This window comes from Pelobates fuscus, chromosome 6, assembly GCF_036172605.1.
Source record: "Pelobates fuscus isolate aPelFus1 chromosome 6, aPelFus1.pri, whole genome shotgun sequence".
Classification (NCBI taxonomy): domain Eukaryota; kingdom Metazoa; phylum Chordata; class Amphibia; order Anura; family Pelobatidae; genus Pelobates; species Pelobates fuscus.
Window position 1 is genome coordinate 172,836,072 of NC_086322.1, and position 26,833 is coordinate 172,862,904.

Below are 26,833 nucleotides of genomic sequence, written 5' to 3' on the forward strand. Positions count from 1 at the left end.
ATTTGACATTTTGCTATTTATTCACCACTACTCAGCTAAGACTGTATTTTATATATGTTTAGATATACAACGTAGCAGTACAAATATTATTAAATCTACATCCACTCAATCCAAAAGGGTAATTCTAGTATATATATATGTATATATATATATATATATATATATATATATATATATTTCTGTATCACATACTCTGATCATTTTGTTTTATTCCTCCACACATACATACACAAACACACACACACACACGCTCCCTCTCTCTATGTTAGCATCTCACAAGGACAAGTTCTTGACCCTTTATTCTTCTAATTTTATACTCTGAACTCAGCTACTTTACATCTGTAAATGGTTTATAGTTCTAGTATCATGTACATTATATTTATTCCCAAATCCCCCTCGTATCTCCTCACTTTTTATTACTATTCCAATATCAAATGTTGCCAACTAATTCCCAGTCATCTTTCGTGTACCTAACTAATCCCTGTAGCTTTACCTCGGTACAATTGAACTAATAGGCTTTGCTTGGTGCATTTCCTTGCTATTACCCATCCCAATGGTGTTAATATATCTCCAACTCACAATGCAGGACGCATAAGGGTCATATAGCTCAATAGCTATTTGTTTCAGCCATATTTATTGAGTTTTTAAGAGTGATACAAACATCATTGACATTAAATGAATGCCAGTTTTCCCATATTTACATGTGATCAATTTTAAGTTAAAGGTAATGCTCCAATACACCTAAGGCACTTAGCCTGCTGAAGTGCTTCATATGTGAGGAGTGTGTCCTCATTTTACAAAAGTGCAGATTTCAATAGAATGTGGCACTTTAATAATCTAACCTTGTTACAACCCCATGGCTGTCAATCAGACAACCAATCCTGTTACTTACTGTCTGTTTAGCTTATTTAGTAATTGCACAGAGCACCTGCTTGCAAAGACTTCTCATTGAGCTGCATGGGAAGTCTGTGATTGGACAGCCACAGAAAGCCTGAGTTGAAAAGGAAGGCTTTGCAAAGGCTGCAGTCAAGAGATCTACAATGTTTGCAAGCTGTTTTTAGATATACCCCCAATGGAAAAAAGTATAATTAAATGCATGTTTTCATTAAAGGGACACTATAGTTACCTGTACAACTTCAGCTTAATGAGGTTGCTCAGGTAAGAACTATAGCTCCCTGCAGCCTTTCTCATGTAAACACTGTATTTTCTGAGAAAATACAGTGTTTACATTGAAAGCTAGGAACACCTCCAGTTGCAGTCACTCAGAGTGAACCAGAGGGACTTCGGAGTTGATGGAGGCATAATATGCCTCCATCCACTCAGATCTGCTATCAGCAGAGCACAGGGCAGCACTGTGCACAGCATCCTGTGATTCAGTATCTCCTCCCTCTGCATGAAGACACTGAACTTCCCTCATAGAGATTCATTGATTCAATTCATCTCTATAAGGAGATGCTGATTGGCCAGGGCTGTGTTTGAATCATGCTGGCTCTGCCCCTGATCTGCCTCTTTGTCAGTCTCAGCCAATCCTATGGGGAAGCACTGTGATTGGATCAGGCTACCACATGCCAGCAGACTGCTTGTTTTTCTGAGTCTAACAGCATGCAGAGTTACAGCTTCAAGTTTGAATACAGTATGATTTTTACTATATTTATGGAGGCACGAGGGGCCCAGGGGGGCTAAATGGTGGTGTTAACACTATAGGGTCAGGAATACATGTTTGTGTTCCATCCATTAACCAAATAGTAATTTGTTATTTGTTTTTTTTACATTTGGTCAGTAGTGTGTCCATTTAAAGTTATACAATGGATAACTGAAAATGTTTACATCTGACACCTCTGTATTTCATCCAATAAATGTCATTTCTCAACAATCGCTCATCCTGAAATCTAAATATATTGTCAAAGTCAGGGTTTTATTTTAATTGCATTTAGAATGTGTTTTAACAGGAAAAATAGACTGAGGGTTCTCTTTTTGAAGATAGAGTACAGAGAGTTGTCATTAATGATACATTTTCAAGCCAGGCAAAAGTGGTAAACGGTGTCCATCAGGGTTCTGTTCAGGGACCGCTTCTATTTAACAAATTTATGAATGATCTTGAAACTGCCATTCTGGGGTTCAGAAGGAATTCTTTCCTAGTTTGTGGCAAAATTGGAAGCGATTCAGACTTTTTTTTGCCTTCTTTTGGATTCACAGCAAAAGCAGATGTGAGAAAGGCTAAACTTGATGGACGCATGTCTCTTTTCAGCTATGTAACTATTTTTTAAGCCATGTCATGTACAGTTTAACGGTTAGACATATAAACATTTACAAACCAAATATGTAGTTGTCACATTCAGAAACTGGATTAAGATTAGCTGTTTTTTTTAAAGGTTATTATAGCACAATTACAGAGTACTGAATGAGAAAACAGGTCTACCTGCTTACTTGTTGCACTAGACCAGGGGTTTCCAACCCAGTCCTCAAGTACCCCCTACCAATTCAGTATTTAAGGATTACCCTGTTGTGTCTAAAGTATTTTTGGTTTTTTTTTTCTAAAAACTCCCTAGACACAACTGGACAATCCCTAAATCCTGGACTGTTAGGGGGTACTTGAGGACTGGGTTGGGAACCACTGCACTAGACCAGTGTTTCCCAACCCAGTCCTCAAGGCACACCTACCAGTCCAGGATTTAAGGATTACCCAGTTTTGTCTAAGGTGTTTTTAGAAAAAAAAGAAAAAACACCTTAGACAAAACTGGGTAATCCTTAAATCCTGGACTGGTAGGTGTGCCTTGAGGACTGGGTTGGGAAACACTGCACTAGACAATGGAAAAGTGAGTAAAGTTCTGGAAATGGAAATTAGAATATAAGGGCATTGTTCTAAGTTGGTGCAGAAACTTTCAAAGTTATTATGAGCCAGACAAGAAATGCGAAAGGAACAAGTTCAAGTGTCTGAGAAGAAGGATGACATTCCGAGATGTGTCTGTGGTGTGTCCCAGAAGTTAAAACCCTGCTTGCCTAATTGACAGCTCTGTTTTTCACAAATCATGCAGTAATAAGCCACACTCCGAGTTTAGAGTGAATGCAGGGCGCTCTCTGTTCCATAAACTCTGCAATAATAAGTTGTTATGATGCTTAAAGTGACTCTTTAAACAGAAGAGATGCTTGTTTAAGCTGTATTTTAATAAATATGTGTCATTGTGTAGATAAATATTGCAACAACAGAAACCAATTGACTCATCTACTCTGTCCATGTTGAAACTTCATATTACCTTGTTTACAGATGAGAAAAGCTTTATTCAAATCTCCATATATGTGTCTAACTTCCCTGCTCCTGAATCTCACATGATATTAGCTATTCAAACGTCCCATAATCTGTGTAGCAACTTGGCAAACTCAAAACAAAACAGTTCTAAAAACAGCTTCCAAAGAAAAATGCTAAAACCTAAATGAACAGTCTAAGCACCTTAACTACTGCAGTGGTTATGCTGCCAGGACTACCCTGACAATGTCCTACAGTAAGTAGTAAAACTTATATTGGTCCTCAGCCCTGCCACCTGCTCTGATAGATCTAAGGCAAAAATTCCTATTTTACAACAGATAAATCAATTCCATCACTATTTGGGTGAAATTAATCAGGTGACACTCTCAGCTTCAGCCAATCAGTTCCTTCCTTACACAGATGAAATTGACATCGCTAGTGCAGAAGTAGGGACTCCCACATTAACTATCTCAGAGGCGGATTTGAGGCACCAAAGGAACCCAGGTAAGTATGTAACCATTCTAAAACAGTTTGACCATTTATTATAGGATTCCTGGCACCATAACCACAACAGAAAACTGTAGTGATTATGGCACCTAAAACCGACACTTTGAATATACTCTTAATGGCCATCTATAAGCAAGCAGATATTTAAAGGGAATTTATATACCCAAAAATGCATATATGTTTGACTGCATATAATTTCTATTTGCAAAAGATATATACGCATTTAGTCAAATTTGCACAATTTTTTTTATTTGTTTTTGCCCAGTACTTCCTTTGTTATTGGTGGGCATTATCCAATCAAATAATTCTGACGAGCACTTAGGAGAATTCTCCAGTTTAAATTCTCTCATAGAGCTAACCAGTTTTAATGAGTTGGGGATTATTATAAAAAAGTTGTACTTTATTGCTCTTTAAAGGACCACTCTAGGCACCCAGACCACTTCAGCTTAATGAAGTGGTCTGGGTGCCAGGTCCCTCTAGGATTAACCCTTTTTTTTTTTAAAAACATAGCAGTTTCAGAGAAACTGCTATGTTTATAATAGGGTTAATCCAGCCTCCAAATCTTCTAGTGGCTGTCTCACTGACAGCCGCTAGAGGCGCTTGCATGATTCTCACTGTGAAAATCACAGTGAGAGCACGCAAGCGTCCATAGGAAAGCATTGTAAATACTTTCCAATGAGACCGGCTGAATGCGCGTGCAGCTCTTCCCGCGCATGCGCATTCAGCTGAAAGGGAGGATCGGAGGCGGAGAGGAGGAGGAGAGCTCCCCGCCCGGCGCTGGAATAAAGGTACGTTTTAACCCTTTCCTCATCCCAGAGCCCGGCGGGAGGGGGTCCCTGAGGGTGGGGGCACCCTCAGGGCACTATAGTGCTAGGAAAACGAGAATGTTTTCCTGGCACTATAGTGGTCCTTTAACCCCTTAAGGACACATGACATGTTAAGTTCAGGTGTCATTTAAAAAAAAAAAAAAAAAATTTTAGGTGTCTATTAAAATGTGACTTATTCAAGCTGCAGTCAATTAAAATTCTTATCAGGCTCAGCCAACCACAAATGAGGATGATTGGACTTATTGGAGTTTTTTTAGCAAGGGGTTGTCTCACTGTCCCATTACAAAATATGTATATTTTAACACCCATGCCTCAAACAGAATCTCACTGAACATGACAGGAATTATAATTGAGTAGGCGCAAACATCTTCTTAAAGGCCTTTGTTATTTTCTTTCTCAGAGCTCTGCTCCTAGAAAGGAAAGAATTTTAAAAAAACGGAACCAATTCATGTTTTTTCTTTAATAGGTAGTAACAGAGTAAAATTAAGAATCAAACAGCAGGACACTGTGCCCTAGATTCATTTAGCTGAGTAAGGGTTTACTGAATGGCTATTTGTAGACGTCAAATTACTATTTAGTAAGTAGAGTAAATCCTTTCTCTGCTAAGAGAATTCAGCGTCTTATGTATATTGCACCCATCTGCGGGCAGTCTGGTTAAGGCAGCCAGGGTTAGCATGCTATGTGTGCTGACAGCAGATGAAAAAGCAGGAAGATATCAATCTGGCTAGCTAAATAGGCAGCCCTACTCACCTAAATATGGGTATCTTATCTCTAGAATGATCATTTTGAATTTAAAAAATATATGCAGTAATGAAATGCTAATGGAGATAACAATGATCTTTAGAAAAAAATTCTTAAAGAGACACCATAAGCACCATAACCACTGGAGCTTATTGTAGTATTTCTAACACATCGAATCTTAGGTGCTGACTACTGATCACTGCCCATTGCTCACCTTTCTGCTTGCACTCAGATAATGCAGACGTTGCACTGCATGCATTGCTCATAGCCTGTCATTGTCATTAAAAGCCAGGGTGAGCAAGATTAAGGGCAGGGGGTGCACAGTACCAGGGCATCTTGCATATAAGGTGGCTACAGCATACAGAAATTAATGTATTTGATCTATATGTGACATCTCAACTTGCCCTTCATTTAAGCTGTCTGCTTATTATAAACCAGGTGTGACTGCCATCTTGCCTTTTCTTCCTTTCTCCTTCCTCTAACTATCTGCAGCAATATGCCCTGCAGCCTTCATTTTGTGGAAACAAGGTTACAGTAGCATCCAGCTAGCAGGAAACTCCCCCAAGCTATTTCTACAAGTTTCACAACCAACTGCTTTCACAAAACAGGCTAATGTATTGTGGATTTCTGCACACACTCAGAATTCCTCACCCAATTCAATTCATACAGTCACCTACCACCACCAAACCATCATTATTACAATGGCACTAGCAACCCCTCAACCAGTTACTTTCACCGATGCCATATTAGTCCCATTCACTCAGCCATCTACTACTACTCCACTCGGTCCCACTCACCCAGCCATCTACCATTCCAATCTGTCACATTTATCCAGCCATTCTTGGCCCTAATCCATCCATTTAATCAGCCATCCATGACCCAATCTGTTCATTCATACAGCCATCCATGACCCTAATATGTCTATTTACCCAGTCATTCATAACCCCAATCTATCCATTCACCCAGCCATCCATAACCCCAATATGTCCTTCTACCCAGCCATCCATGACCTTAGTATGACCCTTATCTACCCAGCCATCCATGACCCTAATCTGTTCATTTACCCAGTCACCCATGAGTTCAATCTATCCATTTACCCAGCCATTCATGACCCTAATAGTACCATCTACCCAGCCATTCATGAGCCTAATCGTACCATCTACCCAGCCATCCTTGACCCCAATCTGTCCATTCACCTAGCTATCTACCACTTCAACCAAATTATAACATGTATTAATTGCTTATGTTGCTTAGGTTGCATGAGCATTGTAGGAAGTATGATGCACACAGATCTTCGGGAGCTTGCTATTTTATATTACAATTGTAATCATCATCATTAATGACATTTCCCTACATCTTTTTGGATTTCATTCCCTACGATCATCAGCTAGTTTTTAGTGGTAAAATGGTGGCCACATGAAACAGATGTGGAAAGGGAAAGGGTAAGTTTGGCCACATATACAGATGGTATCAAAAGAAACTGCGCCCTGTTGGCTCCTTCCTGATCATGGCTGATTGTTTTGCACAGAAAATGCAGAAGGGAAGTTTCACTTTATCTGAACAGCAAAGAAGCCAAGCTTTGGATGCCTGGAAACTATTTGGTGTTAGTACTATAAGAGTCCTTGTTGCATTATCACTGCACAGATTGTACTGCTTAACGTTTTCCTCAAATAAGAGTATACTATAAAGTCAGCATCAGACGGGTAAAAGGGAAGGGGGAATTAAATTTAAAGCTCTGGCATCTTGATTTGTCTATTCTATCCTGCTTACAGTGATATCTCTAATTTCTAGGTACAGAGCAGTGGCATCTTGGAGCCGTGTCCAAGGTAATGGAATTCCTCTTATCACAGCCATCGAGATAATCTCCATTTGGGTGCTTTCCTTTGTCCTGGCAGTGCCGGAAGCAATTGGGTTTGTCATGATACCATTCGAGTACCGTGGTGAACATATCCGAACTTGTATGTTCAACGCGACATCTAGTTTTATGGAGGTAAGTTACTACATGATATGCCTATACATATTTATACCTGATCTGATCATCCCTTCCAAAGTATATATACGATCAGTAATTGCAATTTAGTAACAAGCACTTGTTTAGTGATGACACTGTTAAATTTAAAATAGAAAAAAAAATCTTTTAAACACTCAGCTTGTGTTTATTGTCACAATGCACTTAGGCCTTGTTACTTACATAAATCTAGTAGAATTATGTCACTCATCATATGTGACATGAAGCATGAGAACAAAACACAACGGAAGGAGTCACAGACAACAAATAACTAAGTGTCCTTTTGATCCTACAAATGTGCCCTTTATAATGACAAATAAAATGAAACATCAGTACAAGACTGGATCAATGGCATTGCTGGTCTGTGGACCATATACATTTTGTTCTTCTCTATGATGTTCTGCAGCTTAACAGTCAGCCCACTAACAATAAGCCAATTTAGAAGTTACTTTCAAGTTCAATTTATTGCTTGAGACTTAAAACAAAGTAGGATTAAAGAGCTAAAAGTTGAAAAGAAAATTTTACGCTGCAGTGATGACAATAAAATTCATGTTGTGAATTAGTTAGGCAGATGAACAATGAATCACCTACTTCTGTCACATTAAAGCCTGTTTGATTTCTAAAATAAAGGAACAGGGTTGCATTTGAAGCTTTATTTTTATCAATGCATGTTACCGTTTAATATAGTTTGCGTAGTGATTTCCATCATAAAAACATAGTCATTACTTTTTTTTTAATAATTAGAAGTAAATGTATTTTAATTTGGAATTTTCCTGTTTCCCATTGATACCTGGTTATGTGTACAGACAGACTTCTTAACTCATAGCTGTCTATTCTCAACAATTTCACCTATTTAAAACCTAAAATACAGTATTTAACAATCCTATCCATGAGCTTACAAAATCCTTTTACATTGAAAAGGACAGTTTTACTTAAGTATAAGACAGTTTTTACTCTGTATAACTCATAAATAATATTACACAACTACCGTTTACCTTATTCCCTAAAACCAATGGCAGACATGCTCTGACCAGGGCCAGATTAAGAGCCCAGTGGGCCTGGTGCTGACAATTATAATGGGGCCTAATTACAGAATCTTACCGACCAAAAACACCAAAACAGTCATACCTCTAAAGCGTCATGTATCTGATGGAGATGGTGCTAGAGGGAAACTCAAAGGATGCAGCTATAAGAAAACACATACTCTATGCTAATCTCTCTCTAATTTATGCTTTCATCTTTCAAGTAAATCCATACCCCCTAACAGTAGTGTCCAGTGAAGCCGGAAGTCAATGGGGGGGTAAAAGGGTGGACCACTGACGCAAATCACGTGACCAGAACTGCCAAAAGGGGCGGACATGCCCAAAAAGGGGGCATGTCGGTCCAAAGAATTGGAAGGCCAGCCTGGCATCACATGTATCGCAGTGTCAGTGTCCCCATGTCGCCCAGTCCCCTAGTCTCCCAGTGTCTGTGTCCTCATTTCTCCCAGTGTCCCCATGTCTGTGTGTCCCATGTCACTAGGATACTAGGGGACACTGAGAGACATGGGGACACAGTGAGACATGGGGACACTGAGAGACCCTGGGACACTAAGACACTTGGGGACACTGGCAGACATGGGAGCACTGAGACACTTGGGGACACTGGGAGACATGGGGGCACTTGTGGATACAGACATGGGGACACTGGGAGACATGGGGACACAGACATTTGCTGACACTGGGAGACATGGGGTCATAGACACCAGGGACACAGAGACATGGGGACACAGACCCTGGGAGACATGGGGACACAGACATTTGGGGAAACTGACACTAGGGTCTCTGAGAGACATGGGAACACAGACAATAGGAGACTAGGAGACTTTGAGACATGGGGACACAGACACATGGGGGTACTTGTAGACATAGACATGGGGCCACTGAGACATTTGGGGACACTGGGAGACATGGGGACACTAGGGACACAGACACTGGGAAAAAGTGGGGACACTGACACACTAGGGACACTGGCTGGGAGACATAGGGACACTGGGAGACATGGGGACACTGGCTGGGAGACATGTGGACACTGGGAGACATGGGGGACACTGGGAGACATGGGGACACTGGGAGACGTGGAGACACTGGCTGGGAGACATGGGGACACTAGGAGACATGGAGACACTGTGTCCCAATGTGTCTCCCTATGTCTCACAGCATCCCCATGTGTCTCAGCGTTCCCCATGTCTCACAGTGTCCCCATGTTTCCAAGCATCCCCAAGTGTCTTAGTGTCCCCCACGTCTCCCAGTTTCCCCTTAGTGTCTCAGTGTCCCTATGTCTCCCTGCTGCCTTTCCCCCCATCCCTCACATACCTGAGCTGTAGGCTGTCTCTGCAGGCTGGGAGCTGCTGACTGGACTCTCTTTGCTGTGTAGCTGCTCCCCCGCAGATCAGTGAGTAGAGAAAGGCAGGAAGATGCTGTAACTTCCTATCCCTGCCTCTATCCATACACAGTGACCCCTACTGGCCAGTGCTGGTATTGCAGAGTAATCTCTGTTTATACTGAGAAAAATATTTGCATTTGTATTGCCGGTATTACTGCAATGCCGTCACGGCCAGGCAGCCTCAAATAGCGTCTGTGCCTTAAAATACCAGTCAGGTGGCAAACCTAAGAGTAGTGTGTAAAAAAAAAAGCCCCTATGTTAATCCGGCCCTGGCTCTGACGCTACAGTTGATTTGATTTAACTGCAATTATTTTCATTTATAAGTGGGAAGAATTACCAAAACATAGTATGGAAACAAAATGGTAACATCGAGGCAAACATTTGTTGATAATGGCCCTGCTCAAATAAGTTTGGGTGGAGCTCCCATCATCCTTAGCAAGCATTGCCTTCAATAATGATGTTTGTTCTCACCAGCATGATGTATTTGTCAATGGCCATTCGTTTAAGGATCTGATGTATCATTGACCCCAGCTGCCATAGACTTCAGTCAGGATTCATCAGCTATTAGCTTGTTTTCTATGGTGATTACAATTAGCTTCTTCATAAGACAAACATAATAGTAAACAAGTATAAATATTTAAGAATTTCTCAGAAATCTAGATTAAATATTGATATTTTTGTTGTTATTTTGCTAGGCTGCATCTTATGTTCATGTTTATATTATCTTTTAGTCGTTAATGGAAAGAACCATACCTCAACATTGGGTTTGTTCCCACATATGTAAAAATGTTTGTTCATCCAGTGTACTCACGTTACAAAGTGACTGTTGTACTTACCTCTTGCTGACAATCAGCCTCAATTTTATACAAATCCAAATAAAAGTGTTTTTTTTATAAAATAACATTGCTAAGTGTCACGTATTCATCCGCTTATAAAATGTGATTAATGGAATTTACTGTTCAGACAGGAAAAGTTGTGCTGAACAATATTACTGTCCTGACAGGAAAAGTTGTGCCAAGCAGCAATCAAATCCACAGGAGGGTTTGTGCTGAGCAGCAATAATGCAAATGGGAACCTGGTAACTGCCTTTGGGGTCAATGGCTGATTAATCAGAGGAGGGGTATTTAGGCCCAGTTCTCATCCTGCTCAGTGCCCTGTCGTGGTTTCCCTTGTGGTTGTCCGAGAGCACGTTATTGATTCTGGTTATTCTGGTTATTTGACTTTGGCATTGATTTTGACTTCCCTGTTTTCTGGCATCCCTGACCCCTTGTTTTTCCTTATCGTTGTGTCTCTTTCTGTATCCCTTGACCTCGGCTATTCCTGACTATGCTTTGGTAGGTTAGTCCGGCCATTCTAAGGTCTGGTATACGTTACCTATCAGTCCTCTGTGTTACACAATTCTACGTGCTGGATCATACTGTAATCCTGACACTAAGTTGCCGTAAGACAGAACATTTTACATTTTGTTCTATGTACTCGAGAACGATCCACAGCCAAACCCAAAGGGTACTATAATTTATTTGGATGGAGCATAGAAGATAGAAAAGAATATATATATATATATATATACAATACCAAACAGTTTTGCACTCCAGCTTTCCTCTTGCAGCTAGGCTGCACAATAAATAGATGAACAAAAAAAGCCAGCACTCTGGGTCTTGTAAAAACTTCTTAGATTTATTCCAGCAATAAGTCAACGTTTCAGTTCATATTAGAACCTTCCTCACGACATAAATTAACACTCACAATATGGGTGAGTGTGTTATTTCTCTTATATAGTCAATATTGTGAGTGTTAATTTATGTCCTGAGGAAGGTTCTAATATGAACTGAAACGTTGACTTATTGCTGGAATAAATCTAAGAAGTTTTTACAAGACCCAGAGTGCTGGCTTTTTTTGTTCATATATATATATATATTGTTGTAGGAATGTTAAAGAAATACATACCATGGTGAAATCTTCATCAAATCATCCTCAATCATCATCGTCCTCAATGAAGAGACATGCTGCACTTGTTGAATAGGGGCACCGCACAGCCTTCTTTTTACACCTCTCTTAAGCCCTCCTACTTATTCACTTTCTTCTTTATCAACTTCCCCCTCTACTTTATCACTTTTCTTTTCCTTCTTTTATTTTTTACAACTCTCTCAAACACTCCTCCTTCTCCTCTCTTACTTTCAAGCTTGCGTCTCCTTTTTAGCACTTTTCTTTTACTCTTTTTACAGCTCTCAGTCGCTCTTCCTTCTCCCCTTTCTTTAAGTTTTTCAGCCCTGCTCCTCACTGATGCTGCCTGCCAAAACATGGCACAGTGGCAAGCAAACACACACGCACACACACACAGCAATGTCAGACACACACAGACAAAGCAAGTCAAATCTCTACTTAATAGTACACAGTGCAATAATATTACAGGTATGTCTATGAAAGTGCAGAAAGACAACAGTACAGTCTAAACCCGTTTTTTAGACTTCCCTTTATCTTCAGGAACTGTGTTCCTGATCCTCTTCTCTCTTCTTGTCTACTCTTGGCCACAAATTTTTCTTCTGCTCTTCTTGTTTGTGCTCCAAAGCATGCTCCTTGATCCAGATCCGTGGACCGCTGACACATAATGACAGTGAAACAAAATGGCAGCACATCCAGGAAAAAAATCATAAAGGCAGGAGTATATAGCGGGAGTTCATAAAGTGAGAAATGCCTGTATATTGTTTATAAATCTGTATAGCACTAAAATGCACATATTGCATATTCTCTAGTGAGCTGTAAAGAATTAATCAGCATGACCTCTTAATGTGTGTTTTATTGCTGTATTCGCCTCAAACATGATCACGTATTAGTGTTGTATCGGACTCTGGAATTCACTCCTACACAATCATGTATACACTTGCCATGGCTGTGGTACAGTGCAATACACTTATACACATTCCACATTACTCAGAGTATTGCTGGCTGTTCATCTGCATACTGCATATTATTATTGGGCTTGGTGTTACTCGTGCACACTGTGGGGCTGGGAAATATACACATATTTACACCACACATTGTTATAGAGTATTGTTGTTCTGTCTTGTGCATTGTAAATTTATATGAAGACCTAAATAATTTATAACTTCTGCCCCCCCCCCCTCTACCTTCTGTACCATTTCCATATGCCCTTTCTGCACTTAATAGTAAATATTCAACATATTAAGTAGTTTAGATAAAATGTGCCATTACTTATATATATTTCTTTTTATGGTGCAGTGTCTTCTAAATATATGTATTGTTTCACTTGCCTCCCCTGAGGATTGTCCTTACTACATGCTAGTATACTTTCCTGCAGTAAAGGCATGTCTAAAGGAACATTTAAGACAGTGCCCACCAGCTTTGTTGCAAAAAACAAACAAAAGTAAACAATTTAATAATGCCAGTTTACCAATTTACTACTATTTAAAAAAACAAAAAGGTACACTTACACATGTACAATAAGAATAAAGTATGCTGTATGTATATGTGACAGTTACAATTCTGCTGTCTCTTCTCTCACATGCTTAGTGGATGTCTGAAGAAACAGTGAGCAGCATGTTAAAGAAAGAGGACATTTGTGAAATATACATTGCTTCAGCAGATTTTGCAAATACCTAGATTGCTTTAAGAAGGAATATGTAAGTCACCAATTAATTTGCCACGTGAGTGTCGGAAGTTATTGCCCATGAATAGAGGCATGTTTTTGTATTGGCTCAGGGCATTGAAGGAAGGGTTCATAGATTTTGTTGATGCACAAGGAAGGCGAACTGGAAGCTGAGCCAGCAGCCTTACAACAGCTTGCCTTGCCTGTGAGTTGAAACATTTAGTAATGGCTATACAAACAGTTTTGTTATTTGGACTGGAAATTTCTGGTGGATTACTTTTGTCAGAGTCAGTCTAGTCATCATTACTTTTTTATTAGTTTCATTACTGCTGGAGGGAGGTCTCACATTACCATTGAGCCCCCTGGAACATGTGTGTTAATGACTGGTAGGGCGTGTTCTGCATTTGTTGCGCATCCTTCATCGTTGCACATGAAATGTCATGCATGTGTAGCACATTTTATATGTAAAGTGCTAAACCACAGCTAAGAGGAATTCCTACAAATATGCCTCAATATGTGAGAGAACTGTAGCGGAACATGGGTAACCCGACCGATTACCTCTGCATATTATATTCCTTCAGCCAGTGAGGAACCATTACAGTGCAAAGAGACCCATCCTCCCCCCTTCCCCCCCAGTAACCGGACGACACACGGTCCTGGATGTAAAACACAATTTTATTGGCCACGCATGGCTTTTATGCATAACCCCGTGCAAGGGGTTGACCACATACATATATACAAGGTCCCACTTCAAGATACTCCCCCTCCCTGGGGTCCCAGCGTGGTAAGGGACTCAGTTTCCTTTGTCCCCAAAGCCCGTCACTAAAGCCCCAGGGTTCCCCACACCAAGGGTTCCCAAGTGCCTCTATGTCTGGGGGTCTAGGAGCGGTAAAAAGGGACTGTCCCTTTGTCTCCCAGGCACAGAAAAGCCAGCCTGCAGGAAAAGAGCTAGTCTATTTGTCCCTCCGGCTAATGAGAGCCCATCAAACTCGCCAGTGCCCCAAAAGTGCCCACACCAATCTCAGGGACCCTTGCCTCGGTCTCTCGATCGACTAGGCTCCTTCGCGAGGTCTTGGTGTGAAACTCAGACAAGGGAAGCACCTCCTTTCGGGGTATGAATGCTCCCTCTGGCTGGCGTTCTATACAAGCAACGGACACCCAGGGAAGCACTCATTAATTACTTCCCTTGCGGTTTCGCACCTATGTTGCGAGTGCAAATGTTCTGATTAATTGGTGTGAACGTACTAATGGGGCTCTTTGGTGGTCCTCGTTCGTGAGTCGAACTAGGCGGGAAACTATCCATGAATGCTCCCCTGTGTGGTATATACACACATATATATATATATATATATATATATATATATATATATATATATATATATATATATATGTGTATGTGTGTATATATATCTATATATATATATATATATATAGATAGTTTCAAAGAATTACCCTGGATTTCATAAGTTACCTATAAGGTTTCTGGCAGTACGTCATATCTGACGTCATTTAATTCACACACATCTTCGTGAATATCAATGTTTCAAAGTAAGGTCTGCTCCATATGTACTTTGACTTGATAAAATAAGACATATGTTAAGGCAGAATGCCTGTAGTTGTGGGAGAGGGTTTATTATCTGCCTACATACACTCCCTCCTCCCAGCTCCCTCCTGACTTCCGCCCAAGTTTGGAACCCACCCACCTCTCCCTTTTGATACTCATGCCCTCTTTTTTAGGCATACCCCGTTCATCGGTTTCACACCTCAACTGACATGCAACGACTGGTATAACTCAATTCTTATTATTCCCGACCACAAACAGATATATCATGTGTTGAGTTGGGTGCCGTTCTCCCCCCTGTACTCCAATGTTCTCTTTCATGTTACAAATTATAAGCTTGCTATTTTGTTAGACCTTGTCATTTATGTTGTGATGCTTCTAAAAAGCCTACATGTAGTTGAATGAATGGTGGTTCATCTAAACTACTTGGTATGCTATCATATGTGAATGAATGCTAGCTACTGTTGTATGCAATGTATTTTATTCCTTTGGTATAATCATGCACCAAACAGAAATTATAGGCTGCTGTTAGCCATGAAAGACTTCCGTTCAGAAAATAGAATCACTGCAGCCATTATTATGCACAAATTAATATTGGTAAACAAAACCATGATATCTTGGTCTTGGTGACCATTGTATGCTATTTTATGTATCTATTTAACTATTATAAAAAAACAACGGATATACACTCACACAAGGCATGTTGCCCTGCTTGGACTTTTACATACAGCCAGTTACATGCATAGTACATTCCTTGAAAGGCAGCAGTTAATGGACCCGAGTTATCATATAAACAAACCGATAAAGTCTCAAAAAAACTGCACAAACTCACATACTAATAAAGTTTGAACATTTTATGTTTTCTGGCCTTTGTTCACATAAAATACTGAAATACCCAGAAATGTAGATCCTGATCAGTTTCATGGAACTAATACTTAAAAAAAGCAGGAAAATGGGAGCTAACTCTCAGAAATCTTTGATAGATCATAAGGAGAATCGTACTCCACAAGGAAACTTGTTTTAAATGCACACTTCCTGCTGAAAACTGTTTCCATCTGGACCTGTTTGAAAAACAAAAGCACTTTTCTTTCTTTTCAGTGAAGCCCTGATGTAAGATGAGTGGGACACTCGGTTCATTGCCCATAGTTAATCAGTCACAGGCTCTCCAGTCTCCACACAGACATATTTGTTTAAGTTATGGAGGCTGTGTGGATCTGCAAGTATGTTAGTTTTTATTTCCAGTGCAGTTTAATTGTAAAAGGTTAACAACTCAAACTAACATTTTATACTATTATAGCTATATGTTTGAATTCTTGGAAGAAACTACAATACTTGTCCACCAATAGAAAAGTCTGCAAATATTGGCTTACCCAAAAACTTTACAGACAAAGTAGGTTTGTACAGGGAAATGTGTTCTCTTCAGGCCACAAATGTCTATCCGGGCCCCTTTCCCATCCCCATCTTTTTTACATCCTTTGCTTGCTGACAACCTTGCACTTGCCCTCGTATTTACAACAAAGGCCTCGATTTAATATTTTTGCATTAGCTTTTCAATTGATTCCATTTTTTTTAAACTTTCTAACATTCTTTTTTCAAAATGTTAATTTAGAAAAAATGTATAATGTAAAAATATAATTATCAAAATATATAATGATTATTATTATTTTTCTTCAGAATATAAAACATTTTAAAAGGTTATACAAATATCTTAAATTTGAAAAGCTTGTTCCAAAATATTAAATCAAGTCTAAAATCGGTAATGTATTTAATAACGTTTTACTTTTAATTAAAAATTTTGTTATATGCATCTGACTGCCGAGAAATATTAAGATTCTCAAATGCAGTGAAGATGTCTCGTTCTTGTCATAATACTGAAATAATTACACACAGTCACCATCCCTATGTCTTTACAAATATGTTTCATGGCCCCCTATAAGCCAACCCCTTCCTGAGCGCCAACCTCCTCCTAATCAAGCACTCTTGGTACAACTCATCTGGCTTCAACACATACTCCGATAATCCCTTCTCCTTCACAAGTAAGCCCTCCCAAGATGTCTATAGTAACCTCTTTTGAGTCCACTAGCTTACAATGTACAGTGCTCTCTTTACTGTATAATCACATACTCATTTATGACTTTATTATTATTATTTTTTATTGACAGCCGCCTGGAAATGGATGCTATGGATGAAATGTAAAATTATTGTTGGCAAAAAGTGAAATATACTTTGAGTTCTGTGACATTATATCTTTGTTCTTTGCTTGTCCACTGAGATAGAAATTCTCCCTGTGAGTAAACGCTCTTGAGAGTATGGTAAGCATAATATTGGTTTGTCAGTGTCTCTCAAGAGTGTTTAATGAGTGTTTGGAAATAAAGTTCATTCTAAAAAGTTCAGATTCTCCTAGAATCCTGTTTGTACACAGAACTTGGATCTCGCGCTTATTTTCAGTCTAGTGAAATCACAGTCCCTCTTCGAAGACCTTTATGTAGACATACACAACACACTCATCAACAGTCAGTATGGATAGGCAAACGTTTCCAGCATTCTGGAGCTTTAACTAAGTTTTCCACGGTCTCTTGATGCACGTGCATATGATTATATGTTAATGTTATTTAATCACCATTCGGCTTAAACCTTTTTAATGATTTCAGTTATAGAATGAAATTAGAATGTACGATAAATCCCAATCTATATTTTGAATTAAGTACTCGCTAGCAGCTTTTAGAGCTCTTAACTATGCCAAAGCAATCCCCATCTCATCATTCCTAAACTTTTTGACAGGAGTTTTACCATTATTATTAGTTTAGGGGAAAGGGCCCTGTGCCTTATGTTTAACATGCAATCTTACACAATCACAATCCTTCCAATGAAGGTACAGGTGGTCCTCACTTTGCGACCTACCAGTTTTACGACTGCCCTCACTTACGACCAACACTCTAGGGTGGGGTTTAAGGGATTCCCCACTTTAGAGAGCTAGTCTATGTTCTGGGAATTTTCCCCGAGCATAGATTTGAAGGATTCCCTGCTCTGGTGCGTTTTTCTATGTTCTGGGAAATTTCCCCAAACATAGATTTGAGGGATTCCCTGCTCTGGTGTGTATGTCTACATTCGGGTAATTTTCCCTGAACATAGACAAGCACACCCTTTAATCTATTTCTGGGGAAATTTCCCTGAAAATAGAAAAACGCACCAGAGCAGGGAAGCCATCTAATCTATGTTCGTGGAACGTTCTCCGAACATAGATTTGAGGGATTCCCTGCTCAGCTGTGTTTGTCTATGTTCGGGGAAATTTCCCCAAACATAGACCTGCACTGGTGCGCATGCTCTGTACTGCATCCTCACTTACCGACCAATTCGTTTTACGACCGAGTCGTAAGAACGGAACCCGGTCGGTAAGGGAGGAGTGTCTGTATAACTACACTGTTAAGGACCTAGTGAACATAACACCAAAAAGGACTCAATAAACCAATGAAAAAAATTAATTCTAAAAATATTAAAAACACCTCCCCTGAGTTTATGGTGATTTCAAGCAAAATAAGCCTCCCCCGCCGACGTCAACCGTGCATTAAACCTTCCCATAGGAATGCATTATTCAATGCTTTCCTATAGGGCAAATCTGACGCTGGAGGTCAGTGAGGACGTCTAACGTCAGATAACGGACCAAAAGTATGTTTGAATTCCGAAAGCCCTCTAGTGACTGTTTGGTAGACAGCCACAGAGGGCAGACTTAGAGATGCAATGTAAACATTGCAGTTCTCTGGAACGGCAATGTTTTACATTGCAACACTAAGTGCAAAAGGGTCACAGCACCCAGACCACTTCAATTAGCTGTAGTGATCTGGGTGCCTACAGTGTCCCTTTAATTATTCTTGAGATGAAGAAGTGAACTGCCTGCCATGTGGAGGTTGTCTATTTGGGAAGAGCTTGTATTTAATTCTAATGTTTACATGGCTTAATTCACGGCGCATGGTGGGTGGGAACAAATTCTACTTTGCTCCTTGTTATATTTTATACAGTGTATCACAGAATGGTATACTAAAATATTGCTCCTTTCTCTACAATGGAAGGCCTTATGTTACTCCACTGGGTTTTTGTTTAGTCACATTTGTTTGGTTCTATAGGAACATCTTGAAACAAACACTTATATTGACAGAAAAGTAGTAATTAATCCTATTAGAAGTGAGAAGTTACAATTCAGCATTTTTTTCTGTGAAATACAGTTTGCGTGCCTACAGGGAATTTCTGCGAGGTTCCCTGGAGATCTAAATCACTGTGTTCAAGGAGGATACTAAGGAGCTTAAATGACAAACCTCTTTGACTTGATTAAGCACCAACTGACCTTTTGACCTCTGTCACTGCATCAGTCACTTGAAGGACTTAGTTTGGTCCCTGTTGAGTGCCATCAATGTCGACAATCTTAATCACACTGTTAACCTACCAGTAAGCATTCATGGTCAAGGAGAAAATCTCAATGGAAATGTATAGATGGATGTAATTAGGTAGAAAATACATTACAAACTATAGATATAATGTTGCTTATGAACTGGTGGTGCAACTCAGATCTGAATATTTTAGAACCTTTTTGTAAACAACACAAATCAGCATTAACATAATGTCAGCATGATCATGTTCCATTTATTTTTCAGTCATTTTACCTTCATTTTAGTATTCTTTGTTTACCAAGCACATGCTAACCCAAGATGTATACTTGATGTATTGCACTGTAGATAATATAAATAACACTAACGCCAAACATTGTCGTTATAAGCAATATGTGTGTCAGTCTTTCTATACCTTAGACTGTATTTTAAAAATATATTTAAGTCACTTATGCAAACAATTATAAAAATATATATATATTATTATTATTATTATTATTATTATTATTATTATTGGCGTCTATATAGCGACAAACTATATAAAACCCTATTCCACACCGGTTTACAATATTATTAAGGAGACATTAACAACAAACAAGATAAAATATTACAAATTTGGACAAGATCTTACAATCTATATATATATATATATATATATATATATATATACATTTCTTTTTTCCTACAGTTCTACAAAGATGCTAAGGATTGGTGGCTATTTGGCTTTTATTTCTGTGTACCTCTGGCATGTACAGGGGTGTTCTACACCCTAATGACTTGTGAAATGTTACATCAGAGAAAAGGAAGCCTCAGGATAGCTCTCAGTGAACACCTGAAACAGGTACAGTGTTGTCGTTGCTTTATGCTTTATAATACTCTTGCATACTGAAAACAATCATTGTTTTGGAAAGTTCTGGTTGAATTATGAATTGTATAAATAGTATATGTCTCTTTTGATTAGTGCTAATTAGCCACTGTAAATCTTTTCACAACTTATCCATTTGGCAACATGCGTACCCTAGGACTCCTAAGATTCTTCTTCTAGAATACCACAGCACTGGCACACCAACCATTGTATATTGTTCATAAATGTCCTCCACTTCATCTTAATTAAACTTGGCTATGATGTACTGTGATTGCGGCTGTGTTCTCCGAGGAGAAGTTTACAAACCACTGACAGAGTTGTAAAAAATATGATAGCTGTGATATATAAACCAGACCGGGTACAAGCATCCAAACTAATGAATGAAATCAAATAAAACATTCATGTGAGTGCAGCTGCAATGAACGCTTGATGGTGAGATTTAATAAAACCATTATAAAAAGAGCAGGAGTATTAAACAACTTGATGTACTCTGAAGCACTTAACACAAAATGAATTTAATGATTGGTTCTGTTTAATACATTTAATATTAGATTGGGTTAATTTGTATAAGTGACTTGGTACAAAGCATGTTTTCTGGGTAAGAGGATGACGAACTGTAAAAATGAATTATTGGTACACCACCAGTTTCTAGTACCATTTTAGCAAACGAACCCCATTCTAATACCTTTAGTTAATTGGGACATTATGTAATAAAATACAATGGAAAAAGACTGTAATTCCAAAGCACTACAGGTTATGTAGTTTCACATTTGTCACTATGTGTACAATATCATCAATGTATTCAAATGGGTTAAATAAAGGTTAAATGGATGCTGCCTGTTCATAAAAAATCCACATGTGATGTTGGAACAAAAATGTAAGATGTGTTTTTTTCTGCTAAGTAAGAGTACTAATTTCTGTATAATATTCTTACACAGCGGCGTGAAGTAGCAAAGACTGTTTTCTGCCTGGTAGTGATATTTGCCCTCTGCTGGTTCCCTTTACATTTGAGTCGGATAATTAAGAAAACTGTATACAATGAGATGGATTCTGGGCGATGTGAGCTGCTTAGGTAATTTACTCAATCATTTTTAGATTATTACATTTCACATTAGCATGACTGTGAGACTGAAGAACTGTTTATGTACTGTTTATAAATCTGCCAATCAAAAACTTAAAGTTAACATTTCAGGAATATTGCTTAAACTTAAAGGGACACTATAGAGTGAGTGGTGTGTTGCTGCCCTAAAGCAAAGAGGTCCATTTTACAGAGCCAATATTATATAGGCTCCATACCATGTGAGTAGTTCTAGTTATTTATCTACTAATAATTATTATTCTCAAGACGATCTACACTTTATATTTTTCCTCTTTTTTTTCTTTTTCTTTTCATATGTGCCTTCAAGTTTGTTATTATACATTATTTATGGGGTAAGTCAACCTCTGCACAAGTTATTTTGTTTATTCACTTATTTATTTATTAGCGCTCTACTAATTGGTATATAGTTTTATACCATATATTGTGTTTTTGTTTAAAATTGATTGTGGAGATAGTGGTATTCCACTTTACACATTGAGCGCACTCAATGTATAGGCACTATACTGTAACACACACTACCTCCAAGTAGAGGTAGATTTTGTTTGTTAAAGGGACACTCCAGGCACCCAGACCACTTCTGCCCATTGGAGTGGTGTGGGTGCCAACTCCCACTACTCTTAACCCTGCAAGTGTAATTATTGCAGTTTTTTATAAACTGCAATAATTACCTTGCAGGGTTAACTCCACCTCTAGTGGCTGTCTACTAGACAGCCACTAGAGGGCACTTCCGTGTCCCTAGCACAGGAAACCTGTGCTAGAGCGTCGCTGGACGTCTCACGCTGTGTGAGGACCTCCAGTGTCGCTCATTTCCCCATAGGAAAGCATTGAAAAGCATTTTCAATGCTTTCCTATGGGGAGCTCTAATGCGCATGCGCGGCATTGGCGCGCATGCGCATTAGGTCTCCCCAGCCATGGGAGGGATCAGTCTCGCCCACCGGCCGACACAATAACTGGGAGGAGCGGCGGCGGAGGAATAAGCAGCGACGTGGGACATCGTCACTGCCTCAGGTAAGTCACTGAAGGGGTATTGACCCCTTCAGCAACCGGGGATTGGGGGGTGGGAGGGAGAGGGGACCTGCAGTGCCAGGAAAACGGATTGTAACTTCAGCACATGCTAATGCCATGCAGTTTATATAATGTATATTCTGCAGGATTCCTCATTGACTAATTATTTAATTTAATAAATCAGCTTCTGAATTCTGCATACGCTAGGGCAACACTTTTCGTGTGCTGCCCATAAGTAGGTATAGATTAAATTAATTTAGGAAAATAAGGTGAATATTCAACTCTAATTTTATATGATTACTATGTCATCGCTAGCCTCACAACTTAACAGCTTTAAAGTTCTGAAGTTTGTAAAAACCATAATTAACAATAAGGAATATAGAATGTCATGTTAATGCGCTCTCTCTTTTTTGTGTGTTTTTTAGTTTTCTGTTGGTAATGGATTTCATCAGTATTAACCTTGCAGCATTAAACTCGTGCATAAATCCAATAGCTCTCTATTTTGTGAGCAAGAAGTTCAAAAACTGTTTCCAGGTAAGAAAACTTTATATAGTACCTGCAAAATAACTACTTGATAAATGTATTGGCATAATTGAATATAATCTAGGGCAAAGTACAAGTAGTACGTTTAGCACCTAGTTCTAGAATAGCACGTTTAGCACCTAGGTTGAGCACCTAGTTCTAGAATAGGTCTTTATACAAATCATTGCCCTTGAACTTCTACAGGACAGTCAAGGCCAGTTCAAGAGAAATTTAATTTTTATTTTTCAGATTATCTCAGTTACACTACATATGATGTAATCATATAAGATGTTTCAGTAAAATATGTACGGTTACAGGTCATGGAATTCTAATTTTATAATAACCTGCCTCCCTACCCCCAATCTTGTGTATGTATGTACCATATGTCCCTTCTTCCATTGCAAAACAGTCCAATACAAAATGTATACAATAAACCCCATGCTCAAATTCACCTCTTCTAAAATGCCATCTCTATCAGACAGTGAGTCTGTGAAAGAACACCCTTTCCCGACTGTACCGGTACCTACAATGGTCAACAGTACAATGCTGCTGAATAGCAACCAGGGAGAAAGAAGACTTTTGCAGACTGCAGCAGTTTGCTCTGTCGTACAGATTCCTGGTTTTACCCAGGCTACTGTACTTACTATGTGTTGCCATTTTGCCCAGTTATAGATGTTTCAGTGACATTTATGAAAAACTACATTCAATAAACAGGTTATTTGTCAAGTTTACTCTTTTATGTGATGCAATCTTTGAATATCTCAAATATTTTCAAAAATGTGTGCTTCTACCCAAATATTTCATATTCAGCCTAAAATATTGCAAGATAATGACAGACATATAAAGCGTAATCTGTTACATCATTAACTTTTTGGTTAAATAATAAGCAAAAAGTAAAAATAATAAATAATTATATATAAAATAATAAATCGTTTAATTTTACACTATTTAAAATTCATTTTTAAGTACCTCTAAAATGTAATCTGTAAATTATATTGTTTCATTTCGTCCTATGTTTATCTGCTAGCTATTCATCCTTTGTTGAATTTTAAATGTAAGCTCACTTAGAGAACTGTTCTAGTTCAGCTATTCTGACCTTAAATTTGAAATTCGCTTTAAATTCTCACTTAAGTGAATATACATTTTTATTGTTTTGTTTTTTTAAATAAAGCAGTCACTCAAAGTGAAGGGTTTAAACTTACTTTATTGAATGCTAAGCATATGAATACTCCTTATTTCCCATAGAAAAGATTGACTATTTTAAAATGACATTGAAGCTACAAAATCAACAATAAAATATTGTTAGATTGTATTTTCATTTATTCTACTATTTTATAAAATGTGTTTAGCTCTCCAGTTTAAATAAGGATTGTAAATGTTTTACACCAACTTTGTCAATGTATGTCACAGTCATATTTGTTTTTTTGAGGCTAAAGTAGCCAAGCTGGGACAACAGCAGAGTTGGTGAATTGTTTCAGATCAGTAAATGAATTCCCTACAATGTGTAGTTTATTGATTAAACCTGAGAGGCATACTACCTCTTTAATAAGTCCTCAATAATCTTTCTGATACAAAAAAAAAATGAAGAGGTGGAATAAATCCAACATGTGGTACAAGAAAGACTCCTAAGAAATCAATGATACTTTTTGCTTTGATTATGTACTTATTTATTTAGTTTTCAAATGGCTTTGTATCAGAAATGCCTTTATAAATAAAATATTGTGAATAATAAGCTACACATGTTGAATCTTTGATATAGTTATGAAATGAGGCAGTGTGTTTGGACAGCTGTACACTTATTACATGTGTGTATCTTCTAAAATATGATCTTCTTTCATTTCCAGTCCTGCCTGTGCTGTTGCTGTCAGTCTAAGCCACACATAATCACAGCTCCAATGAATGTGACCAGTATCCAGTGGAAGAACCATGATCAACATTACTACATTGCCGACAGGAGCATCCACAAGGACAGCCTCAACTAGCAAACCGTTGAATAATACCAATATTATGAACCACAACGTATACAATCAATAGTGACTATTTCCTACAGATAACCCATAAAGAGTCTCTTCGAACAAGGAAAACAAATCTCTTAATGGTGGTTGATCCTCCATTCTAATTCAAAGGATGTCTTGCGGGATTAATTGACCATCCGGACTGACAGACCTGTTTTGTTATTGGCTGTAATACAGTCTTTAATTTTAACACCCAGCATTCTATAGAACTGGACCAATTGTGTTCTGCGAACATTCCAGAGAATGAAGACATGTTGAACCCGTGAGAATGGCACGTGGTCACTTTTATTCATTTCTGTGTTTCACGTAATGGACTAAAACACAAGTGCAGGTCAATTAACTGCATCAAGATTATTGATTTTATTCTACAATCCTTGATATCAGTAAAAAAAAACTATTTTGGGTAAACCAAAGAGAACAGTCTTTCCATTATCATATAAACATTTAAAAAAAAAATCTTATTTAACACTATTTCTCTAAAATTATATTTTTGGAAATTGAGTATAAAGGAATGTGAAATTGTATTGTTGCATGTGATGTACTAACATTTTGCCTTGACAGAAAAAATGTTAGATATAAAATGTGCATTTCATAGCACTTCATTATTGGAAGCATTACTTTTATGTAGATAAAACGCATGCCAATAAGGCACAATAAAGTATTAACTGAAAAAAATAAGCCATTTTTAGATATATCGCTCATAATAACATATATAAAATACATAGTATTTTTTAAATTAAAATAAACTACACTAATGTATTCATGGCATATGACATTCCCAAACAATATGTTTGTTAAATCTTGATATGTTTTCTAAGACATAAAGATCCTATTCTATTATGTATGTGGATCCAATTATACAGCTGTCTAATCATAACAAAAAAGCATAAAGCGCAAAGTACTACCACAGTACACAAGAAACTTACTTCAAAGGGGAGCAAATCCAATAGTTCTATCCCTTAGGTAACAGAATAGATGGCACATAGGGCTTTTTTGAAATATATAAACACACTCTTCTTATTGAAGTATTGAATTATGAATGTTTACACTGTTGGTACATTAAAGCATGTAACGTGCTTGATACAATCTGTGAGATTGGTTCCATATTCAATATTTTTAAAGGAGCCAGATGCTGCAACGACATGTAATAAGCTTGTTTCATGAACATGTTTAAGACTTTTTTTTTTTCATTTAAAAAAGGGTGTCTGTTTAACCCCTTAAGGACACATGACATGTGTGACATGTCATGATTCCCTTTTATTCCAGAAGTTTGGTCCTTAAGGGGTTAAAGGATAGTTGCGTTAAGAACCAACTTGCAAAATTGTGGCCAAAAAAAGCAAAGTGAGAGAAATTTAAAACATAGATTTTTTTTTTTGGGCGGTGGAAGGGATGCTATTATGGCTTACATTGTCCACATTAATTCTCAGTTCACTATAATTCACACTAGTGAAAGGACACCATTGGTACCATCAGATACCCACCAATATCAATCGGAAACATTTACCATTTACGTACCAATCCCAAGTATACATTACTTTTCTGTTTACTTTTGTATTGCAAAAAAAAAAATAGAAAAATGCGTACCATCTCCTATGCTCCAGTACTGCTCTTCTTCCAGTGGAGAAACACATTTTTCTACTGTCTCAAATGAGCCCTCATGCTCCTACACTCCTTTCTTGTTGCATAGAAATGCCAAGGATGCATTTTAACTGTGAGGGAGGGAAAGAAGGGCTTTGAGCACTTAAGGATATATTTCCAGGTGGAATACCAGCATGACATATCATGCTGTCGAGATGCTAGATTTTAGCCAGTCAACTGTATTACCGACAGTATTTTTACATTCTGGTTGCATTTTTGCATAGCAGTGTTATATATGCCACCAGGGTCCAAATGTCTATCAGCAGAATATTTAACTTATTTTTGTCATGCCTAATTTATATGTCAACTATGGTTTTTCTGTTCTATGACGAAAGAGCCTGTCTGAAATTTAAATGATTAGGAATACCACACAATATCTAAAAAAAAAAAA

General features: G+C 38.2%; 1 protein-coding gene across 1 annotated transcript in view; it reads left to right on the top strand.

Moving 5' to 3' along the window:
• The window catches only part of EDNRA (endothelin receptor type A), a 62,352-nt gene extending 35,858 nt beyond the window's left edge, over nucleotides 1-26,494 (top strand). Inside the window, exons 4-9 of the mRNA XM_063458484.1 lie at nucleotides 7,111-7,309; nucleotides 19,987-20,139; nucleotides 21,102-21,235; nucleotides 22,693-22,801; nucleotides 24,634-26,011; nucleotides 26,087-26,494. Coding sequence (XP_063314554.1) covers nucleotides 7,111-7,309; nucleotides 19,987-20,139; nucleotides 21,102-21,235; nucleotides 22,693-22,801; nucleotides 24,634-24,771 — 733 coding nt within the window. The 3' untranslated portion in view covers nucleotides 24,772-26,011; nucleotides 26,087-26,494. The remainder of the gene's footprint in view (nucleotides 1-7,110; nucleotides 7,310-19,986; nucleotides 20,140-21,101; nucleotides 21,236-22,692; nucleotides 22,802-24,633; nucleotides 26,012-26,086) is intronic.
• The last annotated feature ends 339 nt before the right edge of the window (nucleotides 26,495-26,833 follow it).